The 26,635-nt window shown below is 46.1% G+C and overlaps 4 protein-coding genes, 1 long non-coding RNA gene and 1 pseudogene across 7 annotated transcripts; 5 read left to right on the top strand and 1 right to left on the bottom strand.

Annotated features, from left to right (window-relative positions):
- The first annotated feature begins 1,367 nt into the window (after nt 1-1,367).
- On the top strand, nt 1,368-7,555 carry LOC120691602 (plant intracellular Ras-group-related LRR protein 7-like). The gene is made up of 9 exons (XM_039974730.1): nt 1,368-1,645; nt 1,867-1,913; nt 2,059-2,167; nt 2,356-2,441; nt 2,778-2,868; nt 3,352-3,437; nt 3,518-3,604; nt 3,697-3,831; nt 7,374-7,555. The coding sequence occupies exons 1-8, from the start codon at nt 1,525-1,527 to the stop codon at nt 3,808-3,810; spliced, it is 741 nt and encodes a 246-aa protein (XP_039830664.1). The 5' UTR covers nt 1,368-1,524; the 3' UTR covers nt 3,811-3,831; nt 7,374-7,555.
- An 835-nt stretch (nt 7,556-8,390) lies between these two features.
- LOC120691601 (B3 domain-containing protein Os03g0212300-like) lies at nt 8,391-10,222 on the top strand. The gene is made up of 5 exons (XM_039974729.1): nt 8,391-8,732; nt 9,014-9,104; nt 9,238-9,523; nt 9,612-9,709; nt 9,801-10,222. The coding sequence occupies exons 2-5, from the start codon at nt 9,021-9,023 to the stop codon at nt 10,116-10,118; spliced, it is 786 nt and encodes a 261-aa protein (XP_039830663.1). The 5' UTR covers nt 8,391-8,732; nt 9,014-9,020; the 3' UTR covers nt 10,119-10,222.
- An 855-nt stretch (nt 10,223-11,077) lies between these two features.
- On the top strand, nt 11,078-13,957 carry LOC120689706. 2 transcript variants are annotated; one of them, XM_039972088.1, is made up of 4 exons: nt 11,078-11,236; nt 11,792-11,922; nt 12,000-12,197; nt 12,288-13,957. In XM_039972088.1, the coding sequence occupies exons 2-4, from the start codon at nt 11,799-11,801 to the stop codon at nt 13,580-13,582; spliced, it is 1,617 nt and encodes a 538-aa protein (XP_039828022.1). In that variant the 5' UTR covers nt 11,078-11,236; nt 11,792-11,798; the 3' UTR covers nt 13,583-13,957. The 2 variants fall into 2 exon arrangements, with proteins under 2 accessions (XP_039828022.1, XP_039828021.1); XM_039972087.1 differs by having other exon boundaries at nt 11,988-12,197.
- Nucleotides 13,958-16,308: 2,351 nt separating this feature from the next.
- Nucleotides 16,309-19,271, top strand: LOC120692066 (putative SNAP25 homologous protein SNAP30). Of its 2 annotated transcripts, XM_039975278.1 has the most exons (6): nt 16,309-16,564; nt 17,318-17,694; nt 18,193-18,283; nt 18,354-18,478; nt 18,569-18,666; nt 18,903-19,271. In XM_039975278.1, the coding sequence occupies exons 2-6, from the start codon at nt 17,362-17,364 to the stop codon at nt 19,000-19,002; spliced, it is 747 nt and encodes a 248-aa protein (XP_039831212.1). In that variant the 5' UTR covers nt 16,309-16,564; nt 17,318-17,361; the 3' UTR covers nt 19,003-19,271. The 2 variants fall into 2 exon arrangements, with proteins under 2 accessions (XP_039831212.1, XP_039831213.1); XM_039975279.1 differs by lacking the exon at nt 16,309-16,564 and having other exon boundaries at nt 16,572-17,694.
- Nucleotides 19,272-20,899: 1,628 nt separating this feature from the next.
- LOC120692293 lies at nt 20,900-22,057 on the top strand. The gene is made up of 2 exons (XR_005682565.1): nt 20,900-20,988; nt 21,842-22,057. It is a non-coding gene; the product is annotated as an uncharacterized LOC120692293 (long non-coding RNA).
- Nucleotides 22,058-24,186: 2,129 nt separating this feature from the next.
- On the bottom strand, nt 24,187-26,032 carry LOC120693252 (annotated as a pseudogene).
- Between the last annotated feature and the right edge of the window lie 603 nt (nt 26,033-26,635).

Genomic DNA, 26,635 nt, shown 5'->3' with positions numbered 1-26,635 from the left:
GTTGCTGCACCAGGAGGCTCCATCTGCAACAAGAACTCCAGGATCCTTTCCTCATCGTCCTTTTCGTCGTCATCGCGCCCGTCTCCTCCGGGTGCAGATCGGCATGTGATGGCTTCGAGCACGTAACAGCCCCGGAACATCTCGTCTCCCTCAGGGCCCTGAGCTGCCGGAGCACGGCCCCTGTTGGTGACGAGCCGCCGCTCCGCGCTCCTCCACGATGGCGCCGCAGCCGCTGCAGTTCCTCCGCCTCCCGCCTCTCGTACTTGGCGAACATGAAGGAGGTCGACCTGCTCACGAGATCGCCCAGCACCGCGTTGATGAGCATCTCCATCAGAACCGCCCAAATTAAAACAACTTATTTGCACTATCATCTTATTAGTTAATTAAATTACCACACATTTAAAATAGTGTAATCTGATAGTCTGTCAAATAAATTCCAACAAACCACGGTGATCAGGGATCAAAAACACTAGAAGTCTCACACGAAAGCGAGTGACAGATGACACGACAGCCCATCCGAGGTAGCTCTGCCGCCCCGCGGCCATGCACCATGCCAGTGACCTCCACCTCTATTGTGCTCATCGTCCAGAGCTCTTCACACGTGGCCACCTTAACACCACGGCCACCTCTGCATGCATGTTACTGCCACAACGCCCGAGCTGCACCGCATGGAGGCGCAGCCCTCCCTGGCCCGCCACGGCTAGCACCGGCGAGTACATGGTGTCGCTCGAGCCGGAGCTGCCGTCTCTCGTCGCGCTGGTCAGCTTGGCGTTGCCGGGGGAGGTCACCCCCGGCTGTAGCTCAACGCCGCCGCCACACACATCACCGCTACCAGCTTCTCCTCCCCGGAGCGCAGGCCATGCCGCCACATCGCCCCTTCTCACCATTGCAGGCCACAGTCGCCATGCGTGCCCCCACGCCAAGAGACGGACGTCGTGCAGCGCCACCCTTCAGATTGGGTGTTGAGAGTGCCATATCCGCCCACCGATAGGCCGGATCCGCGCCGTCACCACCTCGACACGCCTTCTGGGCGTGCCTACCATGCATCATCTGACCCCGGCGCAGGAAGCCCCCATCGACCGCCTTGCTCCGCTGTCGGCCGTCGCCTTCCTCGCCGGCCACCGGGCTTCCAGAGACCCGGTGGCGACCGCGAGGTTGATTCGCTGTGGGTGAAAGTGAATTATGAAGGTGGCGACCCGGTGCCATATTCGCTTAACATGTGAAGGTGAAAGAATTATGAAGGGGTCCTTCGATTGCTGGCCTCGGTTGGGGTGGATTTCCGTCGCAAACTATTACAACTACTCCATGGTCATCAAGTTAACTAAAGCTGGGCCGTTCCTATAGATTAGTAGATTATACATCTATGCACAAACATGTTTACACCAGTAGTACATGTTCAGTTGTTTATCTCTGTATCTGTTTTATTATATTGCTTCACATTTGAGATATGCATGTATGTCAACTTATATTTGATTTGATGCCTCCTGCACGCACAAACATACTTTGTACACTTCTGTAACTTAGATGTCATGCTTTTCTCTTCCAGTGTTATCTAATGTCAGTGTTACCTCTCAGGAAGTGCCAAATGAAGTGCTGCAAGTGGGAAATTCCTTGAGAACTCTGGATTTGACAAACAACAAACTAGGTCGTCAGATTTTACACATAGCTATCTGTTCCATTCAGTGTTCAATTGTTTCTCTGTCTTTTATTATGCACAGAACTATCAGATTTGAGGGCACCTTTTCTAAATTTGAAACCAAATAACCAAACTACCTATAAACTGCATACTGCATGCTATTTCACTTTTTATATTTTGATATTTATATTCTTGTGAGCGATATTAATTGATTCTATTTTATGTTGCAGTTGAGATTCCCCAGGATGTTGGCAGACTTGTGAATATGCAAAGACTTGTAAGAGTTTCCATTATTAGGATTCACCATAGATATGTGATTAGAGATCCATAGTGGCAAGAAATAATTATTCTTTCTGATGTTTTCTTATATTTTAGATTATGGTGGTTTGGAGTCAACCTGTTGTTTCTTTCTGTTTCTGTAGGTTTTGGCTGCTAATTTGATTGAAATCATTCCAGCTATCTTTGGACACCTGCGGAATCTTAAAATCCTCACCCTTGACAGAAATAGGATCTCTATGTTGCCTGAAGAATGTTAGTTCCTACGAACCTATCTTTCCTTAACGATGGACATGAAACTTGCAGAATGTTATTGTACTATAACTAAAATTATTGGCGCTCACCTAGGTGTTTACAACCTTCATCTTAGCAGTTAGAGAGATATAACACCATTATACTCTATTAGTATTGCATTTCTAACCTATCCTTTTTACTTCATCCAGTGGGTTCTTTGTCAAACCTTCAGCAACTTTCTATTTCTCAGAATTCTTTACTGTGCCTGCCTAAGAGTGTAGGAGATTTGCGCAATGTAAGTTTCTTATTTGGCTCAAAGATCCAAAATCTTTATCTTGTTTCTGGAACTGCTTGAGCACAATAGTTATGTCCAGAACATGAATAATGTCTTTTTACTCAAAAAGTTTAGTGAGTACTGATTTTATAGGATATACAACAGAACAAGAATTTGTTACTTTTGTTTTTCATATTAAATAACTCTTGATTCTACAGTTCATAACCTGAAACTAATTCATCTTGATAAGTTCCATAAATTTTTCGTTCATTGTAACATTTTTCTGAAGTTTTTATTTTATAGCGGTCAATGGGCAATTTGATCACTGGGGTCCTATCATTTTATTGTCTGATGCAGATGTCAATACTCAATGTATTTGATAACAAATTAAAGGAACTTCCGGAATCAATTGGAGGTTGCAATTCCCTGGAAGAATTGCGGGCAAATGGTATCCATCACTTTCTGCAATTCTACCATGAACTTATTTCAGTCCAACATCCCCTCCTTTGCTTTCATGTGCTCGTGAATACTTTTGCATGGTTAATCCTATATATGGTATTTTACCCGCTTACCATTTTCCAATCTACAAAAGAAAAGTTTGCAATGTCACGATCCATATCCTCCTAGGATGCTCATCCTTTATGATTGTAGTAAAGGTGGCCCTTGCTCTGTTTGGAACAAACAGCATGCACTACAGCAGAACATGACTGCTGCGGAACATTTCTCTTTTGGCTTTCCTATCTCCTGTGCTGGCACCTACAGTCCAATTGCAAGGGAAAGCCATGTGCACTTCTATGCACATTTGGTGAAATCAAATAAGATTTAGGCATCTAGCCAGTGATATTGCTGGAAACTAATACAAATACAGGATGCTTTTCAGTTCCTTTAGCACCTTCTACCTCTCGAACTAATCCTGTATCAAAATATGCAGGTAATTCAATTGAAGACATGCCCTCGTCAATTTGCAACCTTGTGTGCCTTAAATCCTTATCACTGAATGGAAACAAAATTCGTCAGGTATTCGCACTTGATTTTTGTTGGTTTCCGTTACAAAATTGGTGACAGCTTGTCACCCAACTTCAACCCTTCATTCTCAGCTTCCGCAAAACTTACTGAAAGACTGCACGGCTCTTCAGAGTATATCGCTGCATGACAACCCAATCACAATGGACCAGTTCCAACAAGTATTAAGTTACACAAAGCATCTACAGTTTCCTCCACCCTAACCAAACTTGTTTTGATCATAGTTCCTTTCAAATTTTCCCATTTGTTGCAGATGGCTGGATTCAACGAGTTTGAGGCGCGCAGACGGAAGAAATTTGATAAGCAGATCGATTCGCGTGTCATGCTGGGCTCCACGGTCCTGGATGAAGGGGTTGATTTCCACTGATTGTAGAGCGAGCTCAAGTGGCTTCCTGTAACACCCCTCAATTAGCACTCGATTAGGAGCCTTAAACGAAGTTTGAAGATTCAAATTGAGTCAAAAATGTCAAGCACACGTGTAGCTCTCTCTGCTCTTTCTCCCGTGCATGGTCACCGTGGCCAAATCGACCACGGCGCCGCCCGCTAACGCCGTGCGCGACGCGCGTCCACGCCCATGACCACGCCTTCCTCCTTTAGGCCACGTCGCAAAACTCGTGCCGAGCCTCCACCCCCTCACCCTCCACTCTCTACTGCAGAGCCAAGGCTGAGCCCTCCCATGCCGTCCGCCATGGCCAGCAACCCCGCCAAGCTCACCTCGCCGTGGAGCACACCCGTCCACCTTTCCCCGGCTCCAATTGACCCCGGGAACGGAACCCTCTCGCCCCAGAGAAGCTCCTGAGCCCGCTCACCGCCGCCCCAAGCCACCGGCGAGCTGCCGCCGCGGCACCCATGGCCGCCGTCGCCCTGCTCACCGCGGAGCTCCCTCCTCCAGCCTTCCTCGCGCCCAACCGACCCCACAGCTAGCTCCCTCACGCTCCGCTGGTGCTCCCCGACCCGCTCGCCGACGCCCAAGCCCGCCGGAACGCCGCCGCCGCCGGCCCAGTCCGCCGCCGGCCGCCCCTCTCCGCGGCGCCGCCCGCTCCGGCCATCCCAGCTCCAACCAAAGCCACCCCGAGGTAGAGCTCATCCTCCTCTTGCTTTTCCCCCACCGGGCCCTCGCCGCCGACGAGCCCAAGCGCCGGAATCCGGCCACCACCGCCTCCTCTGTTTCAAACCCCAGCCAGGGACCTCGGGTTGAAATTCAAGAAAGTCCAGGGGGTTATTTGAATAGACAGTGACTCATATGAATAGTGCTTTAAGGACTCCTTTGTAATTTCTAGCTGTAAACTTTGAAATTCAATAGAAATTTGTAGAAAATTCGTAAATTAGCAAATCCAGTTGTTTTGGAATCCTTGTGAAAATCTCTATGCAGTAGAATCATAATATGCTGGTTGTTAGTTGAAACTTTTTGCTAGAAAATTTGATTTATGTTACTAGGTGCATAAAGGCTAGTTGTTTATTCTTTTTCTTAATTAATTCTTGGAGCCTTGTTATGCTCTGAAATTTTTATAGTGGTTTGTTCATGTGACACTAGTGTTGGTATAAAAATTTCGTGGTCAGTTCTCATGAGTAACTATTTATTTGATTTAATGTTTGTTTAGTAGACTTTAATTATGGTAAATAGTTTATATTCATTATAAATCATGAAAATATTTCTGAGTGTTATTTTTGAATATATTAGCTTGTCTATGAAGTTTGAGCACCAGTTCATGACTAGAACAGAAGTTAAAAATGAATCTTGTTAGATTGATGTCTGTTTTGTTTATTTTCTCAGAATTAATTCTGTATAGATAAAATCATGAAAAATTCACAGTAGCTAAATAATCCCTGTTTAGACCTCCTGTTAAATTTTCAGCTTCTGTTTTGCTCTGGTCTGACTTGTATAATTCAATCTTGTTCTAGGAGTTGTATGAATGAATGAATTGTTCGGATTAAATGGATGCATGAAATGATATGATTTTTACAGAATAGATTGCTCTTTGTACCTTCTGTTTAGAATAATTGTTGCTGAAATTGTTGTTGTATATGTACTGAGTTATTTAATTATTAGCAAGCCAAGACCGCATGTTATAGGAATCAACTACTGCTTGTTTGTGCAGTTAGTGAACTTCTTTGGTGCTGATTGATCATGATGCCATGGGTAGTTAGAAATGTAGTTAACTACTTTATAAACGATTGTCCATGTGATATGATTGTTTGCTACTTGTTAGACTACAACTTTATCGTAAAGGAAAAATAATAGCATTTATATTGTTGAGCAACTCAGAACTGTACATTCATACATATGCATTGCTGCATTTCATTTAGGTACGATAGATGAACCACGTGAGGGATGTGACATTGAAGCCGAGCCAGAAGACGGTGAATGGTGGACATATCCAGAAGATGGACGGATGGATCCTGATGTGCACGACCGAAAGAAGGTGTTCGTCGAGCAAGTATTCTCTAACTAACACTGACCTAGTGTTAATCCCAGGCAAGCCCCGGTGCATGTCCGATTATTTTAAATTATGATATCTATATACGTTTTTATTACTTGTGCATTATGTTTCAGGAGTTGATTGGAACCCTAGTTGCATGATCCTTAGATTCCTGGAGTTGTACTAGCATGTATAGGACGATAGAACTGCTATGCTTAATAAGTTCTCGATAGAAGACGAGTGACTTCTCGTCACTCCCGAGATATAGGAAAACTTTAGAAGCCGAGTAATTGCCGGTTACTCGCAAGATACATTATTGTCGTTATACTTCAGTAATTGAGAAATGGATTGAAATGGATATGCAGATGTGAGACCGGGCGGGGATGATGGATAGGTATGGCAGCAGGACAGGGTTCCTGTGTGTCTTAGTCCCGCCCGTGTCGATTAAGGACCGGTCGTTGTGGCAGTGCTAATCGGGGATTGAATTGTACTAACTGCATGCCGGGAGTATGAGGTAGTCGAAACCGGTAAGCCGAGTACTGCCTTACTTCGAAAGTACAGGACTCCTTCCCACCCCTTAGGGCGAGTCGAGTAGTCGCGGAGAATTGGGATGCATGTATTTACTTTTGGTGGTCTCTCGTTGAGCTCGGCTGACTATACGCTGGTGGGGCGGTCCTGTAGTTCGAGGCGGGGAGGGGAATGGTTGGTTTGTATTGTCCAACGGGGCAAATACGGGCCGTGTTGGTTAGGTCCACCTTGCAAGGTTAAATCGGATCGATTCGCCGTGTCTCGCGGTTATGAGGGCCTTGGTCTATTTGTCACACCGTAGCAAAAATGTAGAATGTGAGTTAGGTATGTTTATATAAAATATTGATCTCATTGAATTATTTTGCTTGCATCACCATGATTGCTATAGTAGGTCTATGCAAATATTAGATGAGAGTTAATTTATATAGAACCTGGAGCTAAAATAATGAAAGTAAGGAATTATTTTAGTTGCTTTTTCTGCAAAATAAACCACCAGCCAAATGCCTTGCATGTCTAGATATGTGGGCTAAGTTATATCCACTGGTCGGGTAAGTCTTGCTGAGTATTAGTATACTCAGGGTTTGTTGTTTACCCTATTTCAGGTATAGAAGCTAATCAGGATTCGCATCAGTGGGCTCGATGTGACGTCCTCACGTGTTCATAGTTATCGTGTTGTTTTATTGGTTCTCAATCAAATTTCTTTCTCTCGGGTCATATTCTCTTCTGTTGCGGTCATTTATTTTATGTAAATTCTAAATTTAAAGTTGTTTTATAAATATTTATGTTATTATCTATTTTGTGAAATTATATTATGCTGGTACCGTCTGTGCTCGCCGTCGCGCGAGACTTCTGGTGTGTTTCGATCGGCCTGTGGGTTGGAAACAGGCTGTCAGGTTATACTTAATTAAGCTAATGCGCCTGATGCGTTCAGATGATGGCCATTACGCTTAATTAAGCCGTTTAACTTGGCGGTTCTGTCACACTTCCATTTTTTTCTAATTGGTCAGGGGCAATTGTAGATTTGTACACATCAATCTCTTTTCCCGTAAGGAAAAACAGCAAACGCACATAAATGAGCCAAAATTCCTGATTTTTGCTTGAACATTTGCAGTAAGAGAGCTTGCACATATTATGTTCCTATATGGAAACATATTGATTGCATTTGGTGCACAGCCCATCTTTTCCACTACTACTAGTGAGGTACTGAGGTCCATCCTGACTACTGCCGTTGCAAAGAAAAAGCAACTGAGCCTGGAGTACTGGCCAAACCAGATTCCGCCCTAGTGATGCAAGGGAGAAAAATAATACGGACGTGAACAGGACATGATTGGTGCTGCTTTCACTTCTCCATCGTCGGCTACGTGAAGCGACAGTGCCTAGCATGATCGCCTTTTCTTAACTTTTTCGAGTGTGTGGTTGTGTGATGAACTAGAAAGCTTCAATGCATTCCTGCATACTAATGCAATACCCTGTAAACTGGGGAGTGAAAAGAACCACAATTTCAGAAATCAAATGTGCTTTGGTGATTTTACTGCTATCAATAATTGGCGCTATTTCTGTCAAACTGTTGCAGCGGATTGACAGGTCGTTTTTTGTTCATTTGCACGTAAATGGCGGTGCAAGCCAAAAGCATTGCTTACTACTTGAAGCAATGGTTGGGTCTCTACTTGTCAAAGGCTGTTCACGAGCCAAGGGTGAAATTGAGGTTTTCCTGCTTTAGACTACAAGGCAGGTTGAGATATGATGTGGGTTTTCATGCTTTTACAGCAGCTGGATAGCAGATTGGCAGGTAGATGGTCTTTGTAAAAACTCAAATTCCCAATTGATTATCTGTAAATAAGTTAGAGAATGATAATTCATGCTTAAGAAATCAATTGTATGAGCTCTGCGTGTAAAAACTCAGCATGAACAAGGCAAACAGAGCCATGTGCTTACTCTGAGCCTGACCGCTAGATGTAGCAATCACGCGGCCCGTGCGCCCATCTCCATCTCTTTCCCCTGCTCCTCTTTCTGTGCAACCTCTATTCGACACGGCTTCAGTTCGAGGCAGTCTCACCTCTACGCTCTCTCCTCCGTCTCTTCCCAGTTCTCACTCCACATAGCCAGTCATCACTCTCTCGGTCCCGTGCCCATCTTCTCCTCCCGTCTCTCTCGGTCTGTGCAAACTACAAGCTCTTGATCTTGCTCTTGTTCTTGTTCTAGTTCAGTTCAACCTTCAGACAACAAAACCCCATGAAGGCTTCAGTTTAACCTGCCACTTTTGTGCCGCTTTCCTGTTGATCCATCTTCAGACGGCGACCGAAGGCTAGAGAGCCGCGGAGCGGACGGCAGCAGCCAACAGGTTTGGCTCAGATCAGCCTCTTGCCCCTCTTCTGGTCATAGGCTCACGTATGATACTTGAAACACTGCATCATCAACCCCTCTGACCTGAAACTCTGCATCAGCGACCCTTGTGACTTGCTTTCTTCTTTTGGCCATCTTCGATCATCTCCCGTAAGCTAGGCGTTCTTCTTTTCACGCACATTTTTTTTGGCTTGTCAGCTTGTGTTCGTGTAAAGCATACTACTGCCAGAAAAATTGGAACCACTCTGATTCGAGTACACTAATCCTATGTGTGTGCAGAGACGGCATGGAAGAGGAGATGGCTGGTCTGAGCCTGGGCGATTTCGAGTTCTTCAAGATCTTGCTCCCTGGGATGTACGAGGAGTCACTGGTAAGCAAGTGTCTTGCTGTTCGCTGAATCTGACCGGCTCGGAATAAATAGCTCACGAGATGTGCATGGAATTATGCCGTGCTGTGGCGAGCAAGTAATCGCCGCTGAGTTAATCTGATCGCCCTGCGCGCAGAGGCTGCCCGCTAAGTTCGCCCGGGAGCTCGGAGCTCGCCGGGAGCTGAAGCTGCGGCTTGCCGGCGGGGAGATGATGCCCCTGTGGGACGTGGAGGTCTTCGCCGACGAAAAGCGCGGCGACATGCACCTCGGCCGCGGGTGGAAGAAGTTCGCCCGCGCCCACGACCTGCGCGACGGCTACTTGCTCGTCTTCCGCTACGACGACGGCGCCGCCTCGCTCACCGTCATGGTCTTCGACCGGAGCACGTGCCGCAAGCAGTACGCGCACGCCGGCGCCGCCGCTGGTACGTCTCCCCGTCCATCCAGTCACTCGTTCGCAGAGTGGCGAGACAACATAAATAAAACCTTGTGCTCGTGTCATCGGGTGTCCAGGTCCAGCCGGCCGACGCTCGCTGGCCATCGCCGAGCCGTCGCATTTCGCCGTGAGCCTGAGGCAGTGCAACCTGGGAACGAAGCAGAACCAGTACCTGGTGAGTCGCCATCGTCGCAGCCGCCGCCACGCCGCGTTTCTTTCTTGCTCAGACCGCAACCCACCACTGACCACCACGCGCGGGGGCGCAGAACGTGCCCGTGGAGTTCCAGGACGCGCACGGGTACGCGCGGCGGCGCCGGGTGGAGCTGCGGATGGGCGGGCGGTCGTGGTCGGTGAACCTGAAGCGCGGCAAGCGGGTGCGCGGGGACCGCACGGCGTTCAAGTACGGGTGGCACCAGTTCTGCGTCGACAACGGGCTCGAGGTCGGCGACACCTGCTTCTTCCGCGTGATCCGCGAGGGCGCCTGCGCCGACGACGACGAGGAGGAGTGGGAGGATGAGTGCGAGGACGACGAGCACGTGCTCAAGGTGGAGGTGCGCAAGAAGAACGGCACGATGCTCACCTGATCTGATGTGCTTTGGCTTTCATGTTTTATTATTAAAAGAGTCGTCGGCGACCACTAGGGATTCCAATCTAACTGCTGATGGATTCCAATCTAAATTAAGTGCAATCTTCTGGGCGTGACTGCTTGTCTCTAGCGTGGGACTCGGTTTAGTTGGAGCAGCATCGTGTCGAGCCGTGTCCAGCCGAAGCTCTTTTTTTCAGCGTGGCAGCATCTTCTGGGCGTGACTTGTCTCTCGCTAGGAATAAACGGGCTCGTCGTCTGCAGTGTGACGGGATGCTGCACACACTTGCGCTGCACTGATGGCCTGACGCCCGCAGCTGCGGCGTTCGTTGGCGGTCATATGGGTAGCCATCAACTTTACTTTTCGCAACTCGCAACTAGATAAGCAAACCTAGCTGCCGAGCTGATGGCTTTTTCACTTTTTGGAGGCCAATTTAGATGCTTCAGCACCTTAAGGTACTCCTGTACTCCTCGCGAAAAACATCCACCAAAGTGCAGAAAAATTCAACAGAAAATTATGAATGGATAGATGATGCAATGGCCTATGTTCATGAGAAATTTGGGGTCGAATAAAAGTTTGTGCGAGGAGTTGAAAAAACAGACAAACCCAGACGAACGTTTTGGTGGAGTTCGCACTCAGCACGGGAGTATCTCAACTTCTCAAGTCTCAACGTACTCCCTCTCTCGCAAAAAAAAAACGTACTCCCTCTCTCGCCAAAAAAAAAAAAAAAACGTACTCCCTCTCTCCCCGAGAATCGCCAAGAAAAAAAAGCACTCAGCCCGGGAGTATCTCAACTTCTAACAAACTGGGCTTATTCTATTCCAGTCCATGGGCCGCAATCTGTTTGTGTGTGAACGGAATAGCGGCCCATAGCACCACAACGCGCGGTCGACATGGTCGGGAATCGCGATTTCGCTGCCTTTTTTCTTTTCCCGTTTTTATAAATAATTCAGCCCGAAAAAAGGACGCGGTCGTGGACCGAACAAACCTTTCCCCAAAATTTCCCCTCCCCCCGCACCGAACCAACTCTCGATCCGATCCCGATCCCTGCAGGGCGCCGCCTCGGCTCCCCGATCCGGCTCCGGATCTGCTCGTCGCTCGACGGGAGCTCTCGATTGGTACCAGCTTTCCCCCCTCTCTTCGATTCCGTAGGGTCCCGAGGTTAGGGTTTGCGAGGGTCGGTTTGGGGCTCCGATCCGCTCGATTGAGGCCGGATTTTGCACGGGAACGTCGGATCCGTGCGTGATCTGTAGGTTTCAGGTGGGATTGTCGCAATTTCGAGAGTCAATTTTGCGTGATTTTTCTGGTGGGCGGATGCGACCTAGGGTTTCGTTCGGTCCTGAGGTGTTTGATCCTATTCTCGAACTCGATAGGGTTTCAGACCGCGAAATTCGAGCCTATTGCTCCACTTTATTGTTGCATGAACAAAAACGTTGTTACGTTGCTAAATCATTAGGGATAGCATTTCTTTTGTGTCCTTCATTTAGGCAGTTAAACATGCGAATTACATTTGGTCTGTTGACCTCCATATAAGGTGTTCGTGGGGCCTGTACATAGCTTAAATCATTTATTGTTACCCCTGAATCGGTGTTTTCCTTTCAGTCTTGTGTGCAGTGACTGTCTGCTACTAAGTAAACTATAATTGTAATTAATTTCGTTCTGTATCCTCTCAGGACAAGCATGCTGCATCAGGAAAACAGTGAGGCTTTTGTTAGGCACCACTCTGAACAGCTTGCATGTGGCAACATAAGGGGAGCAGATACCAGTCGTCCAAATTTCCTTCCTGAGAAATGCCAGATTGCAGGTAATGACTGATCATCTTTTCTCTGTCTTCTATAATATGCTTGCTTGACTCTAATACATGATTAGTTTGTCCCAAAGTTTGTCAGAGAGATGAAATGGTTGGCTCATTCGATGAAGACTTGGTGCATGGTGTTCATCTAGTAAATGGTTCTGTTCAGTCACCGTTGGTGGCAAGTGGTGTCAAAGAAGCGCCTACAGTGGACCATAACAAGAGACATGCATCCAGTGACATGACAGACATGGTTGAATGCAAACGGCAGAAGCAGGAAGATCAAAGTAAGGAAGTGAACTATACCTCTCTTTACTTGTCTTTCCTGAAAGTTAGTGTATGCAGAGACAGTTCGATAACCATTTTGTTTATTTCAGTTACACCTAAGGAGGGCAACTATACAAGTGCTGATGAGGTTGTTCATCAGTATCCCACATACACAACACATGAAAGAAGCTTTGGCTCGCCGATATATGAGAGTGAGGAAAGTGAAGATGAGGGTGTAGATTCACCTGTGCATTTTTCACTTGCTCATACGTATATTGAAGATGATCTATGGCCTGGCGGCTTTCATCAATCTGTGGGACCTTGCCCCACAAGGAAACCTGTTCCTCTTGGACCAAATCATCAGGCTGAATTACCTGAGTATAGGCCATTTGGTGGAAAAGCGGAAGATGACGAGAGTAACAAGTGGATCAGAAACAGTGTCATGCCAATGCCTGGTACTGTTGCATTGTCTTTGATGCTGAAACCTGTTCACTGCAAGGCAGGCTGTGATTGTGTTGATGAAGACTCAATCAATTGTGTGAGGAAGCATGTGAGGGAAGCAAGAGAAAAGCTGAAGGTTTCCGTTGGTGCAGACACCTTCAGGGAGTTGGGTTTCTATGATATGGGAGAGGAGGTTGCCTCAAGATGGATTGAAGAGGAGGAACATCTGTTCCAGGAAGTGGTCTCATCAAATCCTGCTTCTCTGCGCAGAAATTTCTGGGATGAACTCCCTCTTGCCTTCCCATCCAAGTCCAGCAAAGAACTAGTTAGTTACTACTTCAATGTCTTCATGTTGAGGAAGAGGGCTGAGCAGAACAGGTTTGATCCAATGAACATTGACAGTGACGATGATGAATGGCAAGCAGGTGGTGATGGTGAGTTCACAGTCACAGGAAGAGCTGACGAATACTTGCCAACTGAGTCCCTTACTGATCAAGATGATGTCGCATGCAATCGAGTTCCTCCAGAGGGGGATTTCTATGAAGATTCTGAGGATGAGGATGATGGTGCCAGTGGAGACAGGCATGATGGCGTGCAGAGGGGCCTCATGCCAGAGGATCTTGCTGTCATGTCGTTTATGGATCATAATCAACAGAAGTTCAAGCTAGATCCAGATGCACAAGATGACTCATGCACATCATTTGAGGCTCATCAGGCTGGCGTTGAAGGTGGGACGCCTACTGATATTGCTGAAGACCACCACTACAGGAGTGATGGTTTTGCTGGTGATGCAGAACATGGGTTCTTCGGAGACCATTGCGACACAAAAGGTTGGGAGTTTGGTTTCACTACAGGGTGGGATAAGCATGATTTTCTGTCAACAAACAATGTCATTGAAGAGGTGTTTGGAAAGGATTCTAGCGAAGATGGAAGTGACACTGCCAGTGGCCAGGACCTTATCTGAGCCAGAGATGAAGGCTTCATTTCAACTGTGAAAGCTTTAGCAGTTCCCCCCTTGCCTCTCGGAATCTGTACAGCAGTAGTTCACCATTTTGATTTAACGCCTCACTTGTTCTTTATAGGAATCTCTCATCCCCTGTCCCTGGAACATCACCTGCTTGAGAAACCTGATTTTGGTCTCATGATTAATGTAAATCCGTAGGTGATATTTGTCATCGGTCGATGATCTGCTGTAGCCTGTAGCATGTACGTATTGTTGTTGTCCATCTCTGTGTTCTGGCCTGAGCATTTTTTTTCCATATGCTAGCGAGGGTCATGTAATAAAAGCTGTTATTGCTCCTTGAGCCGTGAGGGTGGGATAAAAGCATTTTTTCCGTCTCATAGTGATTTGCCACGTTGATGGTTCGGTGCAGGATTATGTTCTTGTGCGGTGTAACCAGCACGTTGATGTGCTTTCTCCTTTTTAATCTGAAATTAATTAATTGGTTTGGCTTTGGCAGCATGTACATGAAGGGACCAAACAGTTCGTTGCTGCGACGTGTCATGAGAATTCAGAAGCTTGTTTGGTGGAGTTGTTCATGAAGGCCGTGCCTGATCCTGTTATGTCACAATGGATGATGCAATGGTGGAGGTGGAGCCATTGTTGAACATCTTGTTAACATGTCCTCCACTCCAGCTGCAGCGGCTATCCGCAGCCATCTCTAAACTTACCTCTAAATGAGCATGGCCCACCTGTCAGAGCTGATTTAGAGATTAGTGAAATGCAGCTCTCCGCCGCCACCCCGCCTCCGCTGCTCTCCGCCGCCCCTCTCTGTCCTCCCTCCCCTACCCTTCTTCCTCCCTGCCCGCGGCGTGCCGGCGTGGGGGCCTGCTCCTGTTCACTCCCTCCCCAATGCAGCCAGCAGTACAGATGAGGGAAATTAGTGGTAGTACGTCAACACCTGTACTCGTTCAATCGATCTGGCGTGCGCACGCCGAAGGAAAACGCAAGTTCTTTGGCAGGCTACTGGTATAAACAAAAATAATGATGGCGGATAAGTAGGAAAGCTAGACACTGGCCCTGTGAACCGAACTGTGCTCTTCGTGACCACAGGAGCATGAAACTACTGTTTATCTTTGCTTACATTATCTTTTTGCTAAAGGGAACGTATCTGGTGGAAAGCACAATCTTTGTGAAAACCCGTGCAAACCACGGCAAAATAGTCGTCTAAATTCACCCAAAAATCACACATGTAGATGATATAATGATACACGACTTTGTAAAATATCTTATCTAAACTCGACTTCGTTTGTGAGATATAAATATAACAATTTTCAAGCTAGAAAGTTGTCCAAATAATTTGTTAGAAATTTCTTATATCTCACAAATTAAATCGAGTTTGGACAAGATATTTTACAAAGTTGTGTATCATCATATCATATACATGTGTGATTTTTTTGATGAATTTAGACAATTATTTTGCCGCTAAAGGGAGACCCTTATTAAGATTTTGAAAATTGGTGAAGGAGAACACTTACTCCCTTGCCGCAAACTCAGAGGCGTTCCGTGGCAGCTTTGCTCATGTATACCACCTGAAATATGTGGAAGGAGAGAAATCGCCGAGTTTTTTATTTAAAGAGCTTGCAACCTTTTCAAGTGTTTAGTCTGATCAAAGAAGTGATGCTGAGAAGGTAACCTGCGGCAATCCGGCGGTGGTTAACCTTGTTAATTATTGTGTTTGCTTGGCTTATCAGCCAACCAGCCAGCAGTATTGTTCTCTCATACTAAATCAGCACCAGCCACCAGCCACCAGCCAGTCAGCAGTACTGTTCTCTCATAACAAATCAGCACCAGCCATCAGCCACAGCCAAACAAATACAGCGAGAGTTTGGTTAACCTTTTTAATGAGTTTGGTTAACCTTGTTAATGAGTAGAGTAGAGGAGTTTTTTTTATTTCTATGTAATTTTTTTCCTTGTTCAACCTGTAAACTCTTGCTGTTTCCTTAAATGGTTCGGTAGTGCTCCTACCAAGCTTTTAAAAAAAATTGGTTAGCGAAAGTAAATGTGGGGCATCGTGTAGTGATAATGTACCAGATCACCGGATTAAGGTTCTGTTTAGGTCCTCTTGCTAAAGTTTAGTTGCTAAAGTTTATTAATTTTGGATCTATACAGGTCTACTAAAATCTTGCTAAACTCTAATTAGATTAAAAAAACTCAATCATTAGCCAGCCAAGAGTTGCAAAAATTTGCTAAAAGTGAGGAAATCCAAAATACCCCGCAATAACTCTACCATCTTAAGGGAAACAAAGTATAGGTGGGATTGTTGATGCATAAAATTAAATGAAGGATAGCATGGTCACTTAGAAGAATTTAGTAAGGGAATCCAAATAACCTTTGCTAAAGTTTATTTTGCTAAAAACACTTTAAACTTTAGCAAGCTAAATTTTAGTTGGAGGAGATTATCGATCCGGTGCAGGCACCAAACAGTCGGCAACAAACGAGATAGCGATTAACCAAGTACGACCTAAATAAATGGCATGCTGGTGCCGTCGCCGGATGAGGGTTCTATAGAGAAGAGGGTTCTATAGTGAGAGTCCAAATAGGGAAAATAAGGTCATCTCATTCGTCAGGGATGGAATGAGAGTTATTTTTTACATTTCAGCTCTCAAAGACGAGGTAAAGGTTCAGAAAAAAAAAACTCAGTTGGAGTTGCCCTCACGACAAGGCAAAAACCCCCTCCCCACTCAACGCCGAACACAACGGTCATATTCCTCTCGGGCTCTCGGATCTCGCGCTCCCCACGCCTCCCACTCACGCGCTGCCCCGCATCGCTTTACGCCGTTTCCTTCTCCGGCGCGGAAGGGGAGCGCTCTCGGCTTTCACCCTCCCCACGCCTCCCACGCGTCGCCGCGCATCGCAGTACGCCGTCTCCTTCTCCAGCCATCAGAAGCGGCGGGGGCAGCGGAGGCAATCGGCAGGTCCTCCTCTTCTAGCGCGTATTGCCCAGTGAGTACACCCCTAGTCCGCCTCCGGCCCTTCGACGGATTCCCAATCGTGCGCGGGTGTGGCTGGGTGTGTCTGTTGGCGCGGTCTTGATTAAATCAGGAGCTCGGTTGATTAGATTCAGATCTTTTTCGAAAACTGATCAGATTCAGATCTCTAAGCGAGGGTTTCGTGGTATGTTTAGCAGTTAGATAGCCGACTAATCGAGTATGCAATAAGCCAAGAACGGCGTGCTATTATGGACTTATGAGTTGGTAATCATGGTACTGGAACACTCCTTTCAATGTTCTGTTGGCAGATAGCACACCCGTGATTCAGAGGTTGCCATGATCTTCCCGACTATTAGTTGATCTGGTAATGTCATATATTGTCAATTAAGTGCAGTTGGCCTGTTGAAACTGATGATAGTCAATTTCAAGGTCATGATCTTATTAGGGATATTTCGCTTGGGATTACTCTTTCTGTGATCGAGTTGTAGTTTGTTGTTACTGCTTTCAGGGCTCAAAGCTTTGCAATTGGTGTACAGGACAAGAAGACATGGCCTTGGTCACATGAAGCTTGATCTTTGTAGAATGATACATTCTATGTTCTCTGATTCAATGTGCTTTTTAATGATCACTTATTATTTCTGCTCACAACAAAAGTCATTAACAAACCATTTTCTTGTTGACAAGATTGCACATCACCACCTGATTGAGTGACTGTTCTCCTGAATCCTGATACATTCCTTTTCCTTTCCTTTCCATTCCATTGCAGATATCTGTCTGTCAGTACAGTGCTTGAAGTGAATAAGCAGAGATATGTCGGTGCCAATGTATAAGAAGCAAAACTCTATGGGCACTCCTGTCCACAAGACAAATCCCTTTGATTCCGATTCTGATTCTGAAGTGCCTTCAAAGCCATCAAGGGCCCAGTCTGTCCCAGTGCAACGCACTGATAAATCTGTGCAAGAGTTGGAAGATTATGCTATAACCAAAGCACGAGAAACCACACACAAAGCAAATGATTGTGTAAGGGCTGCTGAAGCCATCAGGGAAGATGCTACACAAACTCTGCAAACTTTGCACCGTCAAGGTGAGCAGATCATGCGGTCGCATCAACTAGCAGCTGATATTGAGAGGGACCTTACTGTGGTAAGTTCCTACCTGCTGATATTGGATAGATCAAGTATAAAATAGTCATTTTCCAAGCAACTGTTCAGAACAGACCAGTTATCTGTAATATTTGATGGAGATACGTAGATCTGTACACCGCTAGTATGAGGATTTATATTGATGGACATGCACCTGTTTACAACAGAAACTATCCCTAACTTTCTAAGGATACATCTTTATTAGTTATCACACTATGATCTGCAACCCTCTTCCACTTTTTATTTCTGTGTGTTTTGAATGACCAATTACTGGGCCAAATTGCGGATGTTAATTATCAAAATGACTGATGCTAATATTTGGAATCTAAGAATTCAGCACAACTAGGCCCTCACAGTGGTATGGTTGCTGATTCATGATCAATGATTTCATTTTTAAATTTTTGTGTGGGCCTTCGCTGCATTCTTATTTATTGAGCTATAGTGTTTGGTCTTCATCTGATCTAACTGCAACAATATGCCAAAATTTATGTTGCCCCAGAGTGAGAAGCTCCTGGGAAGCCTGGGTGGGCTATTTTCTAAGGCATGGAGGCCCAAGAGAAATCAACAGATAAAAGGACCTGTCTCAGAAAGTATGTTGTAGATCATAAATAATTTGTTAGACATGTTTTTTGCTTAGTTAATCATTTTGAATTGTGGCAGATAACTGGTCTGTGAGGACGGCAAACCACACAGAACAGAGTTGGAGGCTAGGCATTGCCCCAACACGTCAAGAATCCCCCAGTCCTGTACAAACCACACCTGCAACTGCGATGGAAAAAATTCAGGTATGTCTTCAGAGTTGATACAAGTGTGAGCTATGGAACTGAGTACTATCTTCTCAATGATAACATTGATTTCTTTTTATATATATATAGGCTGAGAAAGCAAAGCAGGATGATGTGCTTTCTGACCTGAGTAACACATTGGGACAGCTCAAGGAAATGGCAGTTGATATGGGCACAGAAATTGACAGGTAATAAGTCTGTAGTGACCATAGTAAACTGTTAAGCAAAGGGAAACACTATGAGCACAGCTCAAGTACAACCATGGATCTAAACCATGTCAAGATCTATGAGCTTCTATCCTATAAGTTGTACTTAAGTTGTAAATGAACTGTGCTCGCAATGGGAAAAGGTGTGAATACACCACATCTCGCCTGTGCTCTCTTCTGTTTATACAGGTTGATGGAGACTCTTCTCTTGCTTTCAGGCAAAACAAAGCTCTGGTTCCTTTCAGTGATGACGTTGATGAACTGAATTTCCGACTGAAAGGTGCGAATGTACAGGGACGCCGGTTGCTGGGCAAGTGATACCAAACCAGGAAGCCGGTTGTCTGGGTTGAGCAATGCTCAAAGGTGACAACTGCCTTACCAAAGCGTTGTAGTTGTAGTTCGGGGTCCCTCTTCCTGCACTGAGAGATTAAACCTTGTTGTAATACTTGTTTTTTTAGCAAATAGAAAATTCCTTGTATTGAATTGTACTATGGGAAAACTTTCCAAATTGCAGTGTTGTACAACTACCAGGTCCAAATTAATTGAAAGGATATCAGAATATATTTGACGTCTCATGGCGTTTATTATCTCGCGATCAATATGGCTGACCTTGCTCTGTCGATTACAGTGATTTCTGTGTCGTTCAGTTTCAGTACCATCTAACCGACTAACCCCCGGAGGAGAGTTCGGCACCCTCGCCGCCCGGCGCGCCGCTGGTGCTGGATCCCGTAGATGGTGTTGACAGGTGCCGCGGTGCAGGCGGCTAGGCGCGCGGTATCGGGGCAGGGTGCAAGCGCATGTCGGACCCAGATGGAGCGGCCATGACTGGCTAAGTGGCTAATTCACGGGCGACCGTTCGGAGCCCTCCGTCCGGTCAATTTTCAGACAAGCATTGCTAAGTGCAAAACGCTATGCCAATGTTCTAATTGCATTTGACATCTCCGTAGTGCGGACGCACACAGTCCTCCACCAGCCCCACCTCACCGCAGCACTTGCACTCCCCCAACAGCCCCACGTCACATTCCGTCGATCTCCAACTAAATAAAATATATACAAATTTTTTTATTTACAAAATTATTGTAACACCCCGGGTGTTAATTACCGGTAATTAGGGTTAGTCACATACTTAGCATGATCATTAGCACTAATTCATTCATGTATAGAGACATTAAATAAATTTGTATAGCATTTTAATTCATATAATGTTGAATTACTTTTAGAATGTTTCCTAGCACGAGTTTATACAATTCCACAATTAAATAATATTAAAAATGCATAAATATGAAAGATAGTAAATTTGTGTTAAAAATTTGTTTTGAATGCCAAATGACGCATTTATCATTCTGGAACAAATTTTCAAAGAGAAACCAATTAAAATTTCTAATTTAAACATTTAATTACATAAAATGATAGTCGTTGTTTAATTCAAAGTAGCCATGTTTGAGCGACTTTTAAATTTATTTTGACTTAATACTAAATTTGTGACCAACATGAGAATTTTAGTCTATCTAATGAATTTTGGAGTAGATTCACGGTGGAGTGATATTTTTTTGCTGGCACTGTACAGGGACAGGATATTTATCTCTCACTCTCTCACTATCGGAAGTCTCCACACACCAGCTAGCTCGCCTGTTCCCAAAACCTGTCGCATGCACGTTCACCCCTTTCTTCTTCCTCGAGCAGAGCCGAACCGAGCTTCTGCCGTCGGCCTTGCCCAAGCCGCTGCCTGGCCCCCTGCCGTCCTTCCCGAGCTCCTTGCCACTGCCTGCCCTCTTCCCCCTCCCCGGTCGCGCGCTGCGCTATCGCCAAGCCCAACTCCAGAACCGGGCCACCATTAACGAGCTCAAGCTCGAGCTCGCCCCCTTTTCCAATACTCCCCACACAAGCCACCAAAGTTCAATTCCTCACATAGGTAGGAGTCCCACGACCTCATCCCTCGATCCCCACACTCGGCCGGCCGAGTCCCTCGCCGGAACAGCTCTCCCCAGTGACACAGAGCCACCATAGGCGCCGCCATTGACCTCAACGTGGAACCACACCTTCCGGCCACCGTTTTCCCGAACGACGGCTCAAATCAAGCCTAGGGGATGCACTGATGCTCGTGCTTCCCTTGTTCCATCGCGTTCCACGAGTTTCCGCGCTCGTTCATCGTGCCGTCGCCGCCACCATGCCGTTGCTCGCCGCGCCGCGCTGCCATGCGCACCGGCTCCTCCTGGCTGCGCTAGCCGCCGCGCCACCATGCCCCGCCGCTGGACGTCCTCGCCGCCGGCGGGAGCTGCTCGCTACGCCGCCGGCCATGGCCGGGTAGGATCTTCTGACTTTTATTCATTTGACGAAAACTTGTAGACTACATAACAAATCAAGGAAAAATAGTAAAAATACAAAACTAGTTTTGTTATATTGGTTACGCCTATATCTATAAGGAAAAAATATTAATTCTTGTGACATGATCTTTTTGCCCATGCAAAAATTTAAATTGTGCTTAGACTTGTTTAATTTTGGTCTGTTAGTCCAAAAATTATGAGATTTATGCGGTAACCTAGTTTAGCTATAAGTGATTCACTGTAAAATTTTCATATCGAGAAAACATAGTTTAGTATGTAATTATAAAATTTTCTATAGTGTATTGTACTAGGAGTAAATAATATCTTTGCATATACAATTATGTAAAAAATTATGAAAAATATGTGAATGGTGTTCTTGCCGGTTAGGTTATATTTTGTATTAATTTATACTCTAAGTCGATACTAATTTAAATGTTCCTAGCAATTAGGGATTAAGTTTGTATTGCCGTATCAGTGTAATTTTATATATCTAATTTTGAGATAATAATCCTCCGAATCTTTAATCATGTTAAGTTGGATTACAGTTAGAGTATGGAGGGGTTAAACCATATTTTATATGCGATTATAATATTAGTTAATGACTTCGTGTTAAGAGTAATGGAGTTAAATGTAATTCCGAATTCGTTCGGGCGTTGGTCAGAATTAAGGAATACTTTAAAACATAATGTATAGCAATACTTAGTGTCACTATTACAGACAACCATGCGAGTTTATGTAATTCATTAGTCTATTTTATGCTCGGTCAATGATCGCCTATGTATTTTTAGAAATATGCAATTGCATTAGTTGGTATCTCATATGCACTCATGTAGAATCGTAGCCGAGGACGTCGTCTATAAGTTGGTCGTGAAGTCCAGAACCGGCAATGCAGGCCCATGAAGAAGTTCGTGAAGACCCAGCCCAAAGCCGCAAGTAATACTAACCTTGCTCAGCAAAAAGCAAGCCCCGGTGCATAACCCAATAATTTAAAATTATGAAATAATATGTGTTTATTACTTGTGCATTACGTTTTCATGAATTGATTGAAATCCTAGTTGCATGATCCTTAAGTTTTCTTAAATCTTATACTAGTATGTGTAGGTCGATAGCTCTGCCATGCTAAATTGGATCCGGTAGAAGTCGAGTAATTTCCTGTTACTAGCGAGAGATGTAGGATGTCTTTATGATTTGATTATGGAATATTAGAATATGAAGGAAAGGAAAGGAATTGGAGACCGGGCGGGAACTGTCTAGCCCGTCGGTGTCGATTGAGGACCGTACCGTTGTTGGCCCTGTTGATCATGTTTGAAATGTATTAACCGCATACTGGGAGTAGGAGGTAGTCGAAACCGGTAAGCCTAGTACTGCTTTGTTTCGAAAGTACAGAACTTCATCACCACCCCTTAGGGCGAGTCGGGTAGTCGCGGAGAATTGGGATGCATGTATTTATTTTTGGTGGTCTCTCGTTGAGCCCGACTGACTATATGTAGGTGGGGCGGTTCTGTAGTTCGAGACGGGGAGGGAATGGTTGGTGCGTGTGGTCCGACGGGGCTTATACGTGCCGTGTTGGTTAGGTCCACTTTGAAAGGTTAAATCGGATCGATTCGCCGTCAGTCACTCTCGGATATGAGCACCTTGATCTTCGAGTCACATCGTAGTAAGGAAATGAAACGAAATGATATGATATACGTTGATGTTATTTAATCAATTATGTTTCCACATTGATTGTTATAGATATGCAAATCATAGATGTGTAGCAAATTTATAGCTATAATCTGGAGCTAAAATCTTGAAATTAAGGATATACTTTTAGATGCTTTTTTTGCAAAACAAACTATCGGCCATAAAATCCTTGCATGTCTAGATATGTGGGCTAAGTATACCCATAGACGGGTAAGTCTTGCTGAGTATTAGTATACTCAGGGTTTGTTGTTTACTCTGTTTCAGGTATAGAAGTTAACCATGATTCGCATTAGTGGGCTCGATGTGACGTCCTCACGTGTTCATAGTTATCGTTTTGTTTTATTGGTTCTCCATCAAATTTCCTTCTCTCAGATCATATTCTCTTCCGCTGCTGTTATTTATTTTATGTAAATTCTAAATTTAAAGATGTTTTGCAAATTTTTATGTTATCTATTTTTGTGAAATTATATCATGCTGGTACCGTCTGCGCTCACCGTTATGCGTGACTTCTGGTGTGTTTCGATCGGCCTGTGGGTTGGGAATAGGCTGTCAGGTTATACTTAATTAAGCTAATGCACCTGATGCTTTCAAATGATGGCCATTACGCTTAATTAAGCCATTTAACTTGGCGGTTCTGTCACAATTATATACCAAAATTTATATTTTTTTTATAATTATAGGTAACAAACTTTACGTACATAATTATTATACAAAGAACAAGGGCAAATTTATTCATACAAAATTTTGAGTCAAAGAAAATTTACAAAACCAAATATTCTGGACAATGTGGAAAAATTTTGGAGACCAAAATTTGGAAAAAAAAAATAATTTTGTTAAAAAAATGTTGTGAATAAAATTTTTGAAAACAAATTACAAAGAGAAAAATTCAACAACAATAAATTAGAGAAGAAAAATAAAAAAACTGATGCACGCCAGGCCATCGCGCTGCCGGGGCGGGAGCGCATGGGCTTGTCGGCTACAGGTTCCCACGCCCCCCCTGTGTTTTCTGCAAGAGTCTTTGACCTCTATACTCTTATGAAAGTTACTTTTGACCTCCATTTCTTTAAAAAGATCACTCGCACTTGTATGCCCTGCCTCCAATTTTTTTTTACCGGACGGAATGGGGTGCAACAGTACCTAACGGAGTTGTAAAAAGACATTTTTACCCTTGAGCTGCTGAACAGAGAGGGAAAGATCTGTGCAGAGGGGAGTTTGGGCGCCTGGGACCGTGAGTGCATCCGTGAGGAGAGTACCGTGAGGAAAGGTGATTCAATTGTTTTAGTTTATTTCAGATCTAATAAAAAATAAGAAACACAACGAAAATAAATAATTAAAATAAAAATAAAGCCTCTACGTGAGGAGGGTGAACATCCTATTGTGCCATTTTTTTTAAATTTCAGATATAACAGTAATAAGGACATACCAATTGAGAAAGAAGAAATTTGATTTGATAATTAAACAATAGCAATATGGCCTAAGCATATAGAACTTAGAATAACAACAATAGTGAGGCACACTCAATGTTTCATTCAACAATTAGAGCAACAAAATAACAAGTACTTGTTCATTTCACCAACATAAGTAGTCATCAATATAAGTAGCAGGATTGCAAACCACAAGCACATTAAATTACATGACCATAGCATGAAACATCACAACAAAAGAAACAGTTCCTCCAGATCATAAGCTTGGAGAGGAATAGGATCATTGGATCCAGTTCCAGATCTTGTGTAAAAAGTAAGAAATGTGTATGCGCGAGGTATGGGTTTCTCTTAACCTGCCAACAAAACAATTTAATGGTTAACTAAAATGAACAAAAGCGTCCAACATTACAATTCTGCAGTTCATACTCAAGTCACCATCCATTTAAGTAAATGGAAGAATCTAGCATTCTACCTAAAATTAATTATAACAAGAGCATCCTCACAGTTTTTTTTCTATTTTCATTGGGAAAATTCGCTAGAGGACACTCTTCAATGGTGACTTTTGCTCTAGGACACTAAAAAATTTGCTCTTTGCTATAGCACACTCAAATTTTGTGTTTGTTTGCCATAGCACATCGTCGTTTGCCAGCCGTTCCCTCCGTCTGCTCCCACCTTACAGACACCGTCGCCGGCCTCATCCTCGTGCTGCGCCCCCTCCTTGTCCTTCTCGCCGTCGTCTGGCGCGTCCACGATGATGACGCTGCGTTGGTGGCTGGTGGTCCTGGTGATCTTCCTGGGCCCGACTCCGACGTCGTCGCGCCTGCCGTCGCAGATGGTGGAGACCTCGACCATCTCCTGCGACATGCTGGAGGCGCGCATGGACCGGATGGCGACCTGGATGTCGCCCTCGGAGTTGTAGCTGCGGCTGCGCATGCTAAGCGTGTCGACGGGGGGGGGCGTTGAGGCTCTCGCTGCGGCGCATGGGCTCGCTGACGCAGTCGGAGGCGTCGAGGACGCCGAGGCCGCCGTTCACGGAGGACGCGTGCGACATCCGCGCGGGCGTGAACCGGTGCGAGGTGACCTCATCGTCGGCGATGACCTCGGGCCCGGCCGCCCCGCCGCGTTCGCGTTCCCGGACTCGGCGTCCTTGTCTAGAGCAGGGGAGAGGTACTTCTAGAAGTAGCAGAGCAGGATGCAGGTGTTGGCAACGATGCCGACGATCATGGCCGGGAAGATGCCGACGAGGAACTGGCCGAAGGTGATGCCGCTCTGCACGGCGATGACCAGGTTCTGCGGGTTGCCGATGGGCGTGGCGGAGGAGCCGATGTTGGACCTGGACGCGAGCGCGAGCAGGAACGGCTGCGGCAGGAGCACGTTCTGGCGTGCCAGCTTGAGGATGAACTCGGTGAGCACGACGCAGTAGGTGTCGTTGGTGAAGAGCGCGCTGGCCACCGCGGACACGAGGCAGACGCGGAACAGCAGGTCCTTGCTCCCGCGGTTGCGCCACGCCAGCGCCTTGCCCAAGTAGCCGAACATGTCGGCGAGCTCCAGGAAGATGCTGACCATCATGGTGCCGAAGAGAAGGCCCAGGATCGGGAGGTCGATGGCGGCGTATGCCTGCTTGGGCATCATCACGCGGCGGAGGCTCGGCGGCAGCGGCTCAGCGAGCTCGGGCGCGATGGGTCGACGGCTCGCTCGCTCGTCGGCGAGCTTGGGCGCGGAACCTGTCGGCGAGCTCGGTGCCGGGGCGGAGTTGGGCGGCGGGGCGGTGAGCTCGGCGCGGAGCTGAACGGTGGAGGCCCGGCGACAGCGGCTCAGCGAGCTCGGGCGCGACGGGTCGGCGGCGCGCTCGCTCGTCGGCGAGCTTGGGCGCAGAACCCGTCGGCGAGCTCGGGGCGGAGTTGGGCGGCGGGGCGGTGAGCTCGGCGCGGAGCTGCGCGGCGGAGGCCCGACGGCAGTGGCTCAGCGAGCTCGGGCGCGACGGGTCGGCGGCGCGCTCCCGTCGGCGAGCTTGGGCGCGGAACGCCGTCGGCGAGCTAGGGGGCGCAGTTGGGGCGGCGGGGCGGTGAGCTCGGCGCGGCAGTCACCATTGAAGAAGGTAACGTTAAAGACAATGACATGTGGGCCTTTATTTACTGTAGCTAACACTGTTCTGATCTATCCATCCATAGTGTGCTATAGCAAAGACCAAATTTTTTAATGTCGTAGAGTAAAAGTCACCATAGAAGAGTGTCCTCTAGCCAATTCTTCATTTGGAACAGATCTTGTTCTATGACCACAGAAATTACCACTCTAGTTTCAAGAATTAGACCAATACTTAAATAAGAAATTACGATGTATACTAACGAATCAAACAAAAGCCACCATGAAGACCCAACGGATGGCTCGGTGCGGCTGCACAGCTGGCCTGTGCCCTGCACAGCGGCTGGACCTGGGCGAGGGCGCGCCCCGCAGCTGCCAGGCACGCAGCCGGCCCTCGCGCGCACCGCACACGGCAGCCCGGCGGCGCCCCACGCGGCG

This window comes from Panicum virgatum, chromosome 9N (assembly GCF_016808335.1).
Source record: "Panicum virgatum strain AP13 chromosome 9N, P.virgatum_v5, whole genome shotgun sequence".
NCBI lineage: Eukaryota > Viridiplantae > Streptophyta > Magnoliopsida > Poales > Poaceae > Panicum > Panicum virgatum.
Note: the sequence above shows the minus strand (reverse complement) of the source record. Positions and strands in the feature narration are given on the sequence as shown.

Bases quoted from the DNA above. Each gene is read 5' to 3' on its own strand.
- LOC120692066 (XM_039975278.1), top strand. From the start codon at position 17,362: ATGTCGGTGCCAATGTATAAGAAGCAAAACTCTATGGGCACTCCTGTC. The intron at 17,695-18,192 runs GTAAGTTCCTAC...ATGTTGCCCCAG, and splicing joins TTGAGAGGGACCTTACTGTG to AGTGAGAAGCTCCTGGGAAG. The intron at 18,479-18,568 runs GTATGTCTTCAG...ATATATATATAG, and splicing joins CTGCGATGGAAAAAATTCAG to GCTGAGAAAGCAAAGCAGGA.
- LOC120691602 (XM_039974730.1), top strand. From the start codon at position 1,525: ATGTCATGCTTTTCTCTTCCAGTGTTATCTAATGTCAGTGTTACCTCT. The intron at 1,646-1,866 runs GTCGTCAGATTT...TTTATGTTGCAG, and splicing joins TTTGACAAACAACAAACTAG to TTGAGATTCCCCAGGATGTT. The intron at 3,438-3,517 runs GTATTCGCACTT...CTTCATTCTCAG, and splicing joins ATGGAAACAAAATTCGTCAG to CTTCCGCAAAACTTACTGAA.
- LOC120691601 (XM_039974729.1), top strand. From the start codon at position 9,021: ATGGAAGAGGAGATGGCTGGTCTGAGCCTGGGCGATTTCGAGTTCTTC. The intron at 9,105-9,237 runs GTAAGCAAGTGT...CCCTGCGCGCAG, and splicing joins GGATGTACGAGGAGTCACTG to AGGCTGCCCGCTAAGTTCGC. The intron at 9,524-9,611 runs GTACGTCTCCCC...TCGGGTGTCCAG, and splicing joins GCACGCCGGCGCCGCCGCTG to GTCCAGCCGGCCGACGCTCG.
- LOC120689706 (XM_039972087.1), top strand. From the start codon at position 11,799: ATGCTGCATCAGGAAAACAGTGAGGCTTTTGTTAGGCACCACTCTGAA. The intron at 11,923-11,987 runs GTAATGACTGAT...ATACATGATTAG, and splicing joins TGAGAAATGCCAGATTGCAG to TTTGTCCCAAAGTTTGTCAG. The intron at 12,198-12,287 runs GTAAGGAAGTGA...TGTTTATTTCAG, and splicing joins GCAGAAGCAGGAAGATCAAA to TTACACCTAAGGAGGGCAAC.